Source organism: Amphiura filiformis, chromosome 16 (genome assembly GCF_039555335.1).
Source record: "Amphiura filiformis chromosome 16, Afil_fr2py, whole genome shotgun sequence".
NCBI lineage: Eukaryota > Metazoa > Echinodermata > Ophiuroidea > Amphilepidida > Amphiuridae > Amphiura > Amphiura filiformis.
In genome coordinates this window covers 51,354,654-51,371,017 of record NC_092643.1, presented here as the reverse complement: position 1 = coordinate 51,371,017, position 16,364 = coordinate 51,354,654, and the positions used below count along the sequence as shown (strand labels likewise).

Sequence of the window (16,364 nt, the reverse complement as noted above, 5' to 3'; positions counted from 1 at the left end):
CCATGTATACTCTCTTAAATGATTGAAAACACACTAAAATAGCACTCTGTATCCATTCATCTGAAATTATTACCGTAGTGACTGTTATCAAAACAGGTAATGATGTCAATTCTGCTCTCCTACATCAAATCAACCAATCAAGTATCTGCATTGGCAATTAATCACAGATACCTCTTTTACGTAAGAGCCGACCGATTCAAATATGTGACCTACTCCCACAAAATGAGCGAAAAGTCCCAAGTTGGCAATTTAGAGACCCCTGTCTGTTCTTCCTTTGACTCACACCTGTACATGCCAAATGAATGTCTTTAGGAATGGAACATTCCGTATGCCAGTAGTTTTTCCTTTGTGAAAGGGGCACAACATGCAAACTTGGGTATTCACAATGGACATACTACTGGCTTGTACATGTACAGGTTTGCATCAAACAAAGAACATCAACTCAGCAGCCAGGAGGTCCCTAAGCTACCAATCTGTGACTTTACGCTCATTTTGTGGGAGCAGGTTACCCATACCTTCCTGCCAAATAAAAACACAGTTTCTACTTTAGCACTTGTACATGTAGACGCTGTATTTAACTCCCGAGTCAAATTCCAGTATATGCTATGTTGATTATTTACAGTTACCACATTTTGACTTTGAAGAGCAGAATTCGTACTGCAAGTCTATAAAAACATACTTTGATGTAACATACAATGGGCTATTCCAGTTGAAATCCATACACCCCCTGGAAGAAATTACCTTAAAATCCCACACAGGGGTGTAGATTTCAAATGGATTTGCATATTTTGGTAACCCAATTTAAAATTCACACTCCCTGTGTGGGAGATTAAGATCATGTCTCCCATAGAGGGTGAATGTATTTCAACTGGAACAGCCAAATTCATAATCCAAACAAGCTGTCCTAGCTCAACCTGGATGAAGAAAGCAGGAAATGTCTATGGTACTATATAATACAGTTCTCATAGCAGCTCATCATTATTTCTTCTCTTCTTCTTTTGTTTCTTCGGGTCCAGCCTCAAGTTGCTCTGGTTGTTCTTCTCTGTAATTAGGGAAGGTCTCCCACGGGCTGGTCAGGTCAAACTTTCTAAACTCTTGGGCTAATTCTAGAGGTTCACACACTACACGTTTTAGTTCATCATCGTACCGGACCTGTAAAATAAGAAGCACAGTTTTGAAATAGATATTACTTGTCTGTATATGTACATGCAAAACCATTAATGTAGCACTAAGTATACAAATATATAAACAACATAATGAAACACTGAAGAAACACGAGACAAGTAGATGTCGTGTCAAAGGTCATAATAACACGACATTCCCCAAAAAGGGGGCGCTAGTTTGTTGTAACTACTATTCTTGTCAAATCGCAAAATAACCTGAAGTTATACCACATTCTCTAGCCTGACGCCTTTAGTCGGTTAACATTCGGGTTGACAACTGAGAAACTTCAGTGTAAATTTTGAGTCAGACTTTACCCACAGATTTTAGGTTGCCCAGTTCTGTCCAACTTAGCATTTTGATCTGCATCTGCAATTTTATATGTATTTTAAAACATTTCAGCTTACCAACAGTTAAAAACGGAATTGAACATAGACTGCTGCCCTCATTCGTCAACCATCTGTATTGACGACTGAGAAAACTTTCACTGAGACTGCGCAGTTGTGTCCAAGACCAAGTTTGTTGTTTTAGAACTTCAGAGCGTGATCTCATCGCGCTATGGCACATAACCAAAGTCGCAAAAATTATTTTCACGAGTCTGCCACAACATGAACTGGGAGTTATTCAGTCGTCACTACGAAGCATGCAAATACATGCACAGTGTAGACTAGTGATGGAGTTAGTCTAGGTTGAACACCCTATTTTAAACCATAGTAACTGGTGCCTGCCATTGTGAGCTCATTTTGAAAATTGACCCAACTTGAATGGATCAATTTTGATATGTAATCAAATAATGTGATATTTGTTAGCAGGAAACCCTTTTAGGTTAAGAGATAAAAAAAAAACCCTTTTCTTTATGATAATCTTGAAGAAATTATCAAAATTAATTGAAGAAATTATCAAAATTAAAACACATTATGTGATTACTTCAGTAATTTCAAGAAATTACTGAAGTCATATCTCTTCCCAAAAAGTTAACTGTTTTATTGCTCACATTGTTTTGTTATATTGTGTTTATGCTTTGAATTTGTTTATGCGCTGTGGTCTAGATGTAACAGCGCTTTATAAAAGAATTGTGTATGTATGTATGTATGTCCCATGTCAAAACCAGACACTTTTGGGATGGATCGTAAATGGAGAAATAGCCCAAAATCTGCCAGGGGTGATTTTTTTTTCACAATTTGGATTTGTTATGAATTTGTGACGTTTTAGCTCTTGCTCTTGCTTGTGATGTTTTTTCAGATCGGAATATAACTGGCATCTTGTATTTTTTGAGACATTTTTCAATGTAATTCCTACTCTCAACATTGTCAATAATATTTTCAAAGGCCGATATCTCAATTTCCAATTTTATAATACCATAACTTACATACTCAATATCTTTGCTTAGGAATGTCCGATTTCAATGGGGAAAAGCGGTGTTGTGGAGCAAAATATCTCTATATTTAAGATATGTAAAAACCTCAAAATTGATAACCTGCCCACCAAAGGTGTCTGGTTTTGACATGGGACATCACATATATGAATCACGTATTGCTTCCAAGCAACTGTAGCCTTACCAGAGAATTAAATCAATTAATTCAATAATTCAATCTTGCCTGCTGGATTGTTCACATACCTTGGAGCAACAAATGTTGCAGTCAGTACCACTGACCTTCAGCAGGATTGTAATGTTAAACACCTTGATTCCGGGTAACTTCCAGTTGGTGTATGAAGTCACCTTGTGACGTCATTTCATTTGGCGAGGGGAACAATCTGGTAGACAAGATTGAATTCAGTCTCTTGTTTACTATTCCCAGATGATTGAGAGTATTCACAAACTATAGCCTTACCTCTACGTATCCACTGAGAGGGAAGTCTTTACGCATGGGATGACCCTCAAAGCCATAATCTGTCAGGATCCTTCTTAAGTCAGGATGGTTGGAGAAGAAGACACCAAACATGTCCCATACCTACAGAAGGGTATAAACAAAAGAGTCAGTATACAATACAAGTATGAAGCCAGGATCTCAAAGTTGTCTGTACTGTTCATCTCAGAATTAGTAGTGCATCCAACCGTCCAACCACCCCCTCTTGTAAATGCTGCCAAGTGTGTGTGTATTCCAACTGGGGAGATTCACACATGCACATTCAATCTGGGGAGATTTTTTTACACAAATCTGACAGCAACCGCCATCCTGTGGAAGTTGATCAAATCAGAAAATGGTTGGTGGTATACCCACCTCTATGGCTCAAAACACCATTTTTGAGGTTATCTCCAACTGTGGAGCTCCACAGTTGTTAGCAGACTCCACATTTGGTATGTGGCAAACACACACACCTCCACAGTTTGAATGAGTTACAAACGCCAACACAATTACACATGCAAACATGGAGAGTGATGCTCACTTGTTCGCTAACAATGGATATAATCCCCCACTCAGACTGACCCCTCGCCTCAAAAAGTGGCCATTTATCTATAACATGTTCCATGAATCATGATATTTTATTATCTACCCCAAGGCTACATTTATATTCAATTTTTATATCAAATTGTGGGATGAGCTTATTGAAAAAAGGAATGCACAAGCATATAGTTTCACTGTGTTTAAGATGAAGAATTTTATTGAGATTTATGACTTATGCTATTTTTATATGTTGATGTCAGATGTGAGCTTATTGTGCGGTGGAATTTGAAGAAAAAAAAACACGTAGAAAAAATGAAATGAAAAATGAAAACTCAATCCAGTGGGAACACAAGTGGGTGATTTTACAAAAACGTGTGGGCGCTTTGAGACAAAACTATTAAGTTAAGATGGCCTTTATCGAATGCTAATTAATAGAGGTCCTTTTGGTAATGAAAACAACAATATTGACATTATATAAAAAGACTGGTGTGGTGGCCTAGTGGTTAGAGCGTCCGCCTCACGATCGGGAGGTCGCGGGTTCGAATCCCGGCCGGGCCATACCAAAGGCTTTAAAAATGGTACCTACTGCCTTCTTGCCATGCGTTCGGCATTGAAAGAATGGAGTAGGGAAAGTTAAACACATGGCTACCAGTGGACTAACCCCCTGCTGTAGCTTTTCTGCTTGCAGACATGTGGCCTAGGGTTATGAAATGGAGATAGGCGCCGCCCAATGGGCCGAAAGGCTTGGGAAGGATTTAACTTTTTTTTAACTTAATAAAAAGACTACGAGATGTGTATTTCCTCCATATTTTCATTCCAAATCCATTGGACTATTCCAGCTGAAATTCACACCCTGCATGCGTGACTCCATTTGAAATTCACACCCCCTATGTGGAGAGAATAATATCAGGTATTCCATAGGGGTGCATGGATTTCAGCTGGAATAGTATAGCCCAATGGACAGGTGGACATGACCCCGATAAGTGATCATGCCTTGTTGTGTATGCATTTGTGATACTAACCTCTCTTTCTTGCCAGTCAGCAGCTTTGAAAACGGGCATCAATGAGTCTACTGCTGTAAGCTCGTCTGCATACGTCTTCACTCGGATCCTCTCATTATATCTTAGTGATAAAAAGTTGTATACAAGCTGAAAGAGATCCAATACAAAGAGTAATTGATAATGATCTTTCCATTCCATGGTAAACTTTAACATTACTAAAATGTAACCCATTATGATTCAAACAGTATGCCTGGAGCAAGAGCTAAAATGATCACCTGGTCCCAAAGATGGCTGCTGGTCCTACAGTTTGTATTGTAAAATATTGGACACACCAGGAAACAAAACTTGGCAACCATAGGGTAAAAAAGCCCAGCTCCTGCTTAATATAAGCCTTGGCAAAGCTGCTTGAAGTTTAACTGCTAAGGTTAAGCAAAGGGGTTTAAACTTTTGTGTGCCAAACAGCCTTAGCAGTTAACTTTTTGCATTCCAACCAGTCAAAATAAAGTCAATTTTGATGTAAGTTGTGAAATTTGATAGGAATAATTCTGGAATTCCTCATACACTACCGTAAAGATTCACCTAATGGTAGGAGTGGGCTATAGATGGCTCATACTTTGTTTTATTTTCTAAACAGTTTTTTTTTTCTATATAACCTATCCCAGCATGAAATGGCAAAATTTTTGGCAGGGGTCTGAGAAAAAAGTGTGCAGCGCCCTCTTGTGTCACCATACCTTATCTTTGTGGAGGAGTGAATTTGAGTACAAAATCTTTCAGAGTACTCCTTTTCTGGCATATTTCTATGATTTTGGTGTCTAAATATATGTAAATGAGCAAAAGATACCTAATTTTGAAAGTTTCATGAAAATCTGACATTCCATTTTCTTAAAAATTGCCATTTTGGGACAAAATTGAACGTGAGGGCGCTTTTCAAGATTTTGCGAAAATTTTCTTCCTTTCGGTATTTTAATGTTTACATCTATGAAGATACACCGAAGTTTGATCTGCTCAAGAAATTTGAGCTTTTTAGCAGAAGTAGTTTGTCCGCAACGCTCATCAGAACGTTCATTTGGATGCCACCATTGGATTGTACATGATAGAAGGTCGTTGACCCCCATGTGTTTGTATAGCAGTATCGAAGGAGCATTCAAACGAGTGCTACGGACAAACTAATTGTGATAAAATGCTCAAATTTCTTGAGCAGTTTGAACTAATGACCCTCTTCATAGCTATTAACTTAAAAACAGCGAATGGACGTTAACTTTCGAAAGATCATGAAAAGCGCCCTCAAGCTCAATTTTGACCCAAAATGTCCATTTTTAAGAAAATGCAATGTCCAATTTTCATGCAACTTCCCAAATTAGGTATTTTGAGCTCATTTACACATATTTAGACACCAAAATCATAGCAACATGCCAGAAAAGGACTACTTTGAAGGATTTTGTACTCGAATCCACTCCCTCAACAATGATACGGTATGGTGGCACAAGAGGGCGCTGCACACTTTTTTCTCGGACACCAGGCCAAAAATTTTGTCATTTCATATTGAGATAGGGTAAAAGGAATAAATAAAAACTGTTTAGAAAATCATATGACAAAAAAATATTTACCTCTGTATAGCCCACTGCTACTAATGGCGCAATGGGTTCCCTTGACATTGTGGAATTTTAGGTACAAGATAAAAGTGCCTTCCCGTAAAATTCACACAAGCAAATAAAGACATGGGACCTTAAATTCTTGTTTGGATTTTAGAGGAGGGAGCCCAAGTGCGCCATTAGGCGAATCCTTACGATACCTTAACTACAACCCTAATCTGACCATAAACTCTAATCGAACACACAGTTTAACTATCATGTGCCAATTAAAGTAATTATAGGCAAAGTAACCAATTCTCGATCATGAGAGGATGAACCTTCTGCGTCAGCGTACTTTTCATAGAATAACACGATCGCGCCTTGACCTTGCCTAGCAACGATCGTGTGATTGGTCAATTCTCAAAAGCTATGTTTGCGCCGTAAGCGCCGGTCTTTGCATAGTACGCTCGACGCAAATATCTGTGCGTACCCAAGTTTGCTCTCATGATCGAGAATTTAATATTTTGCCTAGATAGCATTTAATCAGAATATAGGTCTATATTCAAAAGTCAAAACACAAAATATTTCATACATCTAGCATGCTGAAAGATTCAGTTTAGATTTTCAGTTTAGATTTTGATCAGGGTCAAATCATAGTACCACTGGGTCTATTAATAGAATACTTTAGCAACACCTATGAAACACATTTCAACATCAATAAAACCCGAACAGTTTTTTTCCCAGTTCCTTAAAGGAAACACCCAACATTCATTGTTACTTTTTCACCACTGCATCACATGATCACAAAGCAATAACAAAGCAGAAAGCCCACATACCTCAAACCTGAATGCCCTTGTTGGTACATCGACTGCCGTCAAATCAACAAATGATTTAAATTGTGCTGCATGATGATCTTTAAGAAATGTGCAAACTGGAATAATTCCTTCCGGGTGAATCATTATCTCCAATTCATTAGTGTAGGTCACCTGGGCCTGTTGCACATATTTGGGGAGGCACTCCGATACATAACGACCATAGTCTTCAAGCCTATGCTTTTGTAACTCGTTGACTGGCCTTACGGTTGCTATAAAAATAACAATAATAATAATAATAATAATAATAATAATAATAATAATAATAATAATAATAATGTTAATAATAATAATAATAATAATAATAATAATAATAATAATGATAATAATGATGATGACGATTTAAGACGTCAACAACAACAACAACAACAACAACAACAACAACAACAACAATAATAAAAATAAAAAGAATTAAATAATTATAACAATAATAATAAAAACAATAATAATAATAAACTTATTACACTGTACATGTTAAAACTCAGACTGTGTAGAGTAACAGATTTTATCTTTTCACATTTAAAAGTTTGTTGTTTGTAGGCCTTCTTAAGACTTTTTTGTTGGGGAGACAAAATTGTTATCAAAAAATGACAATAGAAAAACAAAAACATACAAAAATCTTTGGTCATATTTCCATTATTTTCATTTCTTATGTAACTTACGTGCTGTAGTTGTTGTATTTGCTCTGGCTGCATGCTGACATAAAACAGCACCTAATATCAAAGGAAAAAGATGCCAGTTATAAAATCTTCCAAGATATCCTTCATTTTTGGTTGTTTGTACACTTCATGACTTGGCAATATGCATTTAAATGTTTTACATGTATAAGCTTTTACTGTGCACTATGACTCAGTATCGCCGACTACATACAGTACCAGTCTAGCCAAGCCAGTATGCAACAAGTCCATGTCAATTCAGAGTTCAGATTACTGTTTTAGCCTATGCCTCCTATCCATCGCTCCAACAAGGAAACCTCTTCAGTCTTCACAAATTCACTCATTACAATCTGGGCTGTGATCCTACATCACCAGTTGGAATGAACTATATATAAAACTTCCTTAAAAGACTTTGTCATTCCTCAAAAAAATGTAACTACATTGTGTAGAGAGGGTCTACCACTTCTCTGGCGAGAATGACTTTTAGATCAGGTTTAAAACTGCTAATACCAAATTAAACTTTTGCAACATTGAAGGTTAAACAATAAACAATACATGTTATCAACTACCGGTATGTATAAACATACCTTTATTCTGTCCAACCAGTGTTCGAAATAAGCACTTATCCTCTTGTCCAAAAATCACTGGGGACAACCATATTGAGATATGTACTTACCCTCTGGACAACCACTATATTTTATCTCTTAAATATGACACATTTTGGGGACAACCAAAATATTTTGAGGACAAGCAGAATGCTTTAGTTGTCCTCAGGACAACCTCCATATTTTCCTTATTTCGGACACTGTACTGTGACCAACAAGCTTCATTTTGTCCCAAAATGCACATCACTATTTTTGACATAAAATTAGGGGTAGGCCTACATTGAATTTAAATGCATTTTGATATCATTAATAGAATATGACATGAATACAAATTATCAATTTTCATATTAAAAACACAAAACATCATGCAATTTTTTTTGTCAACCATGAATGATCCTACCTAGGCATTTAGGTCAATTGAAGGGAAGCCAGAGTTCATGTAAATAAGCTTTTAATACATGAATAATACTAGTACATTGACTGTAGACATGCATCATTGCATTTGCATGCAAAATGATCACATCATCAATGATGGCCGGCGTCGGCACCGTTTTTTGATGTCGACATGTCGACATATTTCAGATCTTGACATCGACAGTGTGTCGACAAACATTTGGGTTCCGAAAAAGTACCAGGACTTTTTTTTTTTCATGATTTTAGGAATATTTTTAAAATTTTAACCTAAAAATATCTAGAAACACCAGCGGCAATTTCAGCAAAAAACAAGATGGCCGTTTTCATAGCGAGCACATAGCGATAAAGTGTACAATTTATACCGGAAAACAAGGCAAAATACTGTCAAAAGTATGACCCCTGAAGGCAAATAACAAGAAAAGTTGGTGAAATAGTAGGTAAAAGATAAGATTTGGCATTGCATTTTGTTGAAAATACATTGGAAATGGCCAATATTTTGAGTGAAAATGAGCTTGCCTGACGAAGTTTTACTGGGCCATTGCCTGAGCACTGTGTCGCCATGGACGAAGTTCTGTCGATATGTTGACATAATTCACTTTGTCGACAGGATTCCGACAGAGGACCTGTCGACGCCGGCCTTATGATGCATTGCCATGCCCTGGCTAGCACCAGTTCCAATAATTAGCTTGTTGTGCCTGCTAGTGCTAGCTCAAGATATTCTAGCTCAGTTCCAATAATTCCGGGAGTTCCAACAGGCGCTGTGTATGTGTTTGTACGCATACACACTTAGCCGTCGGTACGAAGAAATCGTTGCTCCAAAAATGATTGGAAATTACACATTTGTATAATCATTTTTCACCACAAAATATGATATGAAAATACAGGTGAGCAATGTATGATGAATATGGAGAGGTGAAACAGGTTGTTAATTATTGTTGATATTAATATCTTGCGACATTTATAATGAAAATAATTAACAATGAGTATACACCCTATATAGGCTATGGCACCTTCCAGACATAGCCCTTAAGGGATTTTTCGAAGAGCATAACAAACACCAAATTGGTGTCGTCTGACCTTTGACATGCATGCATTCTTTTGTCGAGAGTTGACATGGTCTTTCAATTTGTGCCGAGTGTCCTTGGCAGACTTGACTATGCTTCAGTGGTCATGAAAGGATTCAATAAATAACCTCTGCCTTGTTCGAAAATTTCTAACTTTCGTATGAACAACTGATAGCTTGTGATACGAAAGTTAGAACGTGAAAGGATTTGCGCTCATGTAACGTACCTTGTTTGGTACATGTACACGGTTGGCATGCAGGTCCCAATATCATGCATATGAATAAAAACTTCTTCCTCAAATTAATTATTGTCTCAAAAATATGAGGATATTAATTATTCTTGACATATTAGTGACACCATGTGCTATATTCCTTCATCAATTCATCATGACTTTACTCATGAAAAACGTCACTTTGTGCCAATTTTTCTTGAGTGATCGCCAGACATCGCACAGTCCCCATTGTAAATAGGTGATCAACACGTGTAGTGCTGGGCTTACATGTTCAAGAACTGGAAGGGTATCACCATCAGTTTGCAATGACAAGTCAACCATTGCAAATCGGGAGATGGATTGATTTGCCCAGCACTGGATTTTCTCAAATCTTTAATCACCGACGCAGTTGGCAGTTGTCAAAACATCTTTGATCAAGCAAGGTTGCAGAATTAAACGGACTCATAATATGGTCGGAATTTGTACTTCAGCGCCTGTGTTTCCGGTTAAAAGTAAGCAAACACTTCAGCTAAGATACATAAATGTTAGCCAAGTTAAATTGAAGCCAAACTGGACAATCTAAAAAATTGTTTTGCTGCGTTTTAAAACTGAAGATGCTACAATGACTGACCGTGTTATACTAGCAATCTCTATCTTCTATTCACAAAACTATCGTGTCGTCGTGGATAGTAGATAGATTTCTCGATCAACCTCTGCCCCACTAATCCCCAGCTATTGTCTGAAATTGCTCCTCGGAAGATATATCATAACAACTCAGTCCTCAAATGATAGTCATATAACGACCAAAAGATAAATGACTGACTATCATTGAAGATAGTCCGAATAATCAGACCCAGAACAAAATATTAATTTCTGACATGATCCTGTTCTGGGTCTGAACTGTTTCCATATGAAATCTTGATGGCAAATTGGACAATAGAAGCACACTGAGTTCCGCAGTCTAGGGACCTTCTACAACTTGAGAACAAGTCCTCAAACGTTCGAAATTTGTAGTTACTATAGCCAAAATATTAAATTTTCGATCATGAGAGCCAACTTGGGTATACACAGTTATTTGCGCCGAGCGTACTACGAAGTCTACACAAATTAGGTATGCCAGGCAAACACATTTGCTAGTCAGCCAAATTCGCCGACAATGTCAATGCATTTTTACATAGAAATTTAAAACAACTGGCCGAAGAAAGAAACCTACATAAATATGTTTTCTATACTTCACTTGACCCAAATATATGATTTTTTATGGTGATAAGTCACTCGCACATGGAATTTTAGAGGATTTTGATAGCAGTTCCATTAAAAAAGCTGCTATCATAATGAGACTAAGATCTAGAAACACCCCGAAATGCCGTTTTGGGGAATTTTGCTAGCTGAATCTTTTGACATTGTTTGATGAAAGTCAATCTTTGACAAGATGTAACTTTGCTACGGAAAGTGCCATGAAAAAATGTTTTCAGTTTTGGCTTTGTTTACTCAAGGGCTTTAATTTGATATATAAAATGATGCAGTTTGATGACAAATTTGAATTCACCTAGCATACCTACACAAATACCGGCGCTTACAATGCAAACACAGCTTTTGAGAATTGACCAATCACACAGTCGTTGCTAGGCAAGGTCAAGGTACGGTCATGCAGATCGCGCGATCATCGTGTTGTTCTATGAACGCTGACGCAGAAGGTACATCCTCTCATGATCAAGAAATTGTTATTTTGGCTATACAACTGGGCCGGGCTCAGGGGTAGCGCTAGAACTAAACGCTCCAGTGTCCGCAGGGACCCCCGAACTTGCAGAAAATTAAAAAAAAGGGTGTCCGGAGTAGAGTTTGGCGAGTCCGAGTTGCACAAATGCAACATAAATAGTATGTCTACAATAGTGCTAGATTGAAAAACTGGGGGTCTGCAGGGACCCCTGAACTTGCAGAAAATTTAAAAACAGGGGGTCCAAACTCTATTTTGGTGGGTCCGGGACCCCAAAAAGCAACCTAGCGCTACCCTTGGCCGGGCTAGCACTGACTGCACTCATGCACTGGGACACACCGTCATCATCCCTATATCTTCGTGTTAAAAATTGCCGTGGTAGTACGATAAATCCTCACGTTTTTCAACAACTACGCATGGTGATTTTGTTCGAGATAGGCCGTATGCGACTCAGGCTATGCATACAATTTGAGATTTTGAGAGCCGCCACACTGTTTCTATTCTATGTTTTACGATTTTCGCATGATCAGTATATGGCTGGCCGTAACCGCCTAACGTGGAGCTGCTACGCGTAGCTTACTTTTTCGCTTCGCGGAGCTAAATTGACCAATCATGTTAGATCTTTTCATTACGCGGAGCCAGTTGATGCATCATCGCTCCAGAGAGAAAACTCTTGCCAAAATTAATGTTTACTATGTGGATTTTAAATGAATCGAATGTAAATAAACCACCAACAGTTGTACAGGATCAATACCATTGTTTGATTAGTGTATAGTCAATGTTACCTTGCATGCATGTGCCATGTGTGTGGCGTGTTTGTTTGTTTGTCTACTGTGTCAGGCCAGGATCACTGACACCCACGGTACTGATACTGTCATACTATCACGGTGATCATATTGTTGAATGTTTTTGACTTTAAAATAATCATGATGCAGTCATGTCTACAGTAGAATTCACCACGACCTTTGAAGGACTTAAACCCCATTAAAAGCTATTAAACCAAGATAACACTCAATGAAAACAGCTCAACTATGTTACATCAGATCTTCTCTGGTTAAATACACACTGCACTTGTGTCTGTTTTACCTGTGCAATGAACAATGAGCTGGTATTATAGTTTCAGTTGGGTGAATGATTATAAAGCGAACGCAAGGTAACAATACTGTAACGAAAATGGATTTTCACTCATTCTCTAAAAATTGGTTATTTGAGCTCGTGTGAGGCTTATGGTCTTATTTTTGTATTGTTACACGTACCTATCTCTCTTGGACTAGTTATCATGATTTTTATAACCAAATTTGATCAATTTTGATGAGTCCTCGATTTCGATGTTCTGGTCATGCATTTTTATAAGCTTACTGAATGAAGAGTATTGTATTACTCACCAGTCACTGATTTTATCGCTAGATTTTCATGATCCAAATTCTTTTATTGTGCAAATTAATAAAAGTTTACAGTAAAGCACAGGTGGAAATGCTATCAAAATTACTTTTATTGAATCTGAATTGAATTTCAGCTCAAATTAATTGATTTAAAATGATGTATTTCGTGCATATTTTCGATCTGGGAAAGTTTTGATTTGTTTACTAGTTGCCAGTTCTTTTGTCGATTGGGTGTAATTCTCTGAATCTAGTAAAGATTCTGTCAAATTTGCGGCCCTGGCAACTCGCTTTTTATCCTGGAGATCGACCCCGTCTGGGGATGTCTATGGTCGGATTCTCGCTTGTCTGGGTTTGCGCCGCGTTCGTTTTTCATGTTTTTCAGTCAATCAGAAACCTTTTCGGTGAGTGAGTTCTCGTGAGCATAATGTGCTGTTTTCTTGCTCACGAGAAAATACGATAAATTGCTCGCGAGCAAGGAAAGTGATTTTTCTGCTCACTCAACTCTCGTTTTGTGCGTGTTTTCGCGATAAATTGCTCACTATAAAAGCGGCTGCTCGCCAAAATTGCTCACTTTTTGGTTTGACGCTGCCAGGGGCAGTCACGCGCCTGGTCAGCTCTGTCACAGCAGATTTGAAATGAGACTCATCGGGCATTGGAAGTGATTGCCACTCACTGCCGTAGCCTCGCTTTCCTTGACATTGGTTCAGTAAACTTCAGCTTCGACGTGGAAGACATTTAATGCAATTTATGGGAACTTTCAGCCAAAAATGATAGTCAAAATGTAGCAGACGACATGCAGCCATGTCAGCAGAGTAAAGTGGGTTGTCATCATCGAGCCTTTTTCAAGGCTAGCCTAGCTTTCTCCACTTTGTGAATTTAGTTCCCATGAATGCTTAATTGTCTTCATCGAAGGTAGGCCTATAGAACTGCACTATTTTTGGCATCTTCATAATCGTCATAATTGGTAAGCTTAGATGGCCTAGACTGCTGAGCCTTGCGCCTTTTAGCGCCTGGAAAGTTTAAGCTTACTTAGGCTCATGGGCCTTCTCTGCTTCTCTTGGGCATCTTGGTTCATCGTGACTGATAAAACAATGGTTTAATCATCTTAATTTAATTACGATAGAATATAAAAGGGGAAGTTCCTAGTCTTCAAGAAAGGCTAAGCCTTGCATTATGATGTGCATGCATGCCATGCAGATGGTGGCTCTGAATTTAGGTGTTATGGATTAAAGGCACACTCGGCGTTTTATGAATTAAAAAGGAACTTCCTGATTATTCTATCACTTGTGCAGTTCTATACTTCAGAATCAAGGAAAGTACGTGGAAAATCTGCCAGTGACTTCAAAATTAATTAAATAGGCTGAAGCCTATTATTTTCTGAATTTATTTATTGATTTTTATATCACAAAGAAATTTGACTTCTGATTGGCCTAAATTGCTCAATTGCCAAACTGATAGACAAGCTGGCATCAGTCGAAAGCTCCCGCCATGAGTAATATTTTTAAGAACCAGTGAAATTAGCAATAACAGTAGTTCACCATTTTAGATGGCATTTCGTACAGTTTGTCATTTTGTCCAGTCGTTCCAGGTTCCAGATTCTCAGTATTCACCCCCGCGGCCCAGCCGCGTTACAATACTGTCTGGGCTTTTGTTTACTTAAATGAGACAATAGTCTGCTTATTGTTAACCAGCGTTCTTGAAAATGAGAAGCATAATGGTTTGCAGACTTAACACGGTTTAGAAATAATTTGTTCATATTTTTTGGTGTTATCTGTCGTTTACATATCCTTCCTAAAACACAAAAGTACCAATATTTCCAAACACCTAAATTAGCTAAAAATTTAGGAAATGTTACAAAACTATATTTTCTAGAATTTCAGAGAATACTTTAAATATTGACTGGTTATTTTTTACACAGTGACGTCATATAGGCAATGGCATAATACTTCTTACATACACTAGGTCACGCGTCAATGGTGAGCGCACTGAGTATTGTGTATAGGAAAACGGGCAGTACCGTAACTACAGTATGTATCATAATGGCCTACTACTAGTATATAAAGTAAATCCGAACTGGTTTGCTGAAGGTCGAATTCCATGAGGCCACGCCGCATAAGATGTACAAATCAGCTCCCGGCGATACACTGCAGATCGCAGAATTGTGTGCATGGTTTACCACCACTCTGCCTAGCTATATAGTTGTGTACAATACTGTATGAGTTTCTTGTGAGTGCATGTCCATCTTAATAATAAGTCGGTTCGTACTTTTCATAAATTACTTTTTGAATCATAACTATCGTGACCGAGGCTATCTTGCAACCACGTGAAGCTCGCCTGGCAAATTCTTAATGACTAAATTAAGCTTCACGTAATGAGTAAGTCGACTTGATTGGTCAGTTTTACCTCCGAGTAATGAAAAACTCTAACATGATTGGTCAATTTGGCTCCACGGAACAAAAAGTCAGCTACGCGTAGCAGCTCCACGTTGTGGCGGTTGCGGCCTACCATATCAGTATCCCATATGATATTTCTATTGTAAGAAAATTTTATTTGTTGTCACGTAAATCACAGGTTTCGTTTAAATGTACTAACTGGAAATTAAATGTACTAATTAGTGAGGACCGGTATTTTGCTGTGGATATGTTTAACTGCAATTTTGATGTAAAACATTTGAAATCCGCTGTAAAAATTTTGATAATATTTAACTCGTTGAGAAAATTATTTTATAAAGGAATGCTGGTAAAACCAGGTGCAATACAATGTACATTATTGACACACTATCACGCTCTTTATCTTCGTCAATAATAGAATAATCGATTTCAATCGAATTGAATGCATGAGTTTGTAGTTGACTACTGAGCGACCTAACTTAGCGATCGATTGCTAGCCAATCAGATAGAACTCCTTTTCTTGCGTTCAGTGAAATACCACTCGCCTGTCGCTCACTACCACTCGCCCGTCGCTCACCAACGGAGTATTAAATTTATATTTATCGTATAGGACGTCGACGGTGTGTGGGACCAGTGCAGTGGCAGTGGCAGTGCCAGTGCCCATAGCAGGTATTTGTTATAACGATTTTGAGCTAATTCAAGAGACATAAAACTAAAAAAAAGTACCCCTCGCATAAAATACGTATTCTTGTAGCTGTTAATACAAACCTTGATTCCTAAAAAGTGTTCTTGCAACCCCAATTCGACTTAAAAGTGATGCCATTTCTACACCAGTACCAAATACATCGGCTGCTTTGACCCCGATGACCTAATTGATTGATGCCAAAAGCATTTGTGCTGCGGCCTCTGATTGGTCAAGCTAAGATAGTTAGA

At 38.0% G+C, this 16,364-nt stretch overlaps 1 protein-coding gene and 1 non-coding gene across 2 annotated transcripts; one reads left to right on the top strand and one right to left on the bottom strand.

Moving 5' to 3' along the window:
- Window positions 1-889: 889 nt before the first annotated feature.
- LOC140136168 (NADH dehydrogenase [ubiquinone] iron-sulfur protein 3, mitochondrial-like) lies at window positions 890-16,327 on the bottom strand. Its single transcript, XM_072157880.1, has 6 exons — window positions 16,200-16,327; window positions 7,655-7,705; window positions 6,957-7,204; window positions 4,571-4,696; window positions 2,994-3,113; window positions 890-1,152 (listed from the first exon to the last, which is right to left on the bottom strand). The coding sequence occupies exons 1-6, from the start codon at window positions 16,252-16,254 to the stop codon at window positions 979-981; spliced, it is 774 nt and encodes a 257-aa protein (XP_072013981.1). The 5' UTR covers window positions 16,255-16,327; the 3' UTR covers window positions 890-978.
- Trnav-cac (transfer RNA valine (anticodon CAC)) lies at window positions 4,034-4,111 on the top strand. The gene has a single exon. It is a non-coding gene; the product is annotated as a tRNA-Val (tRNA).
- Window positions 16,328-16,364: the final 37 nt, after the last annotated feature.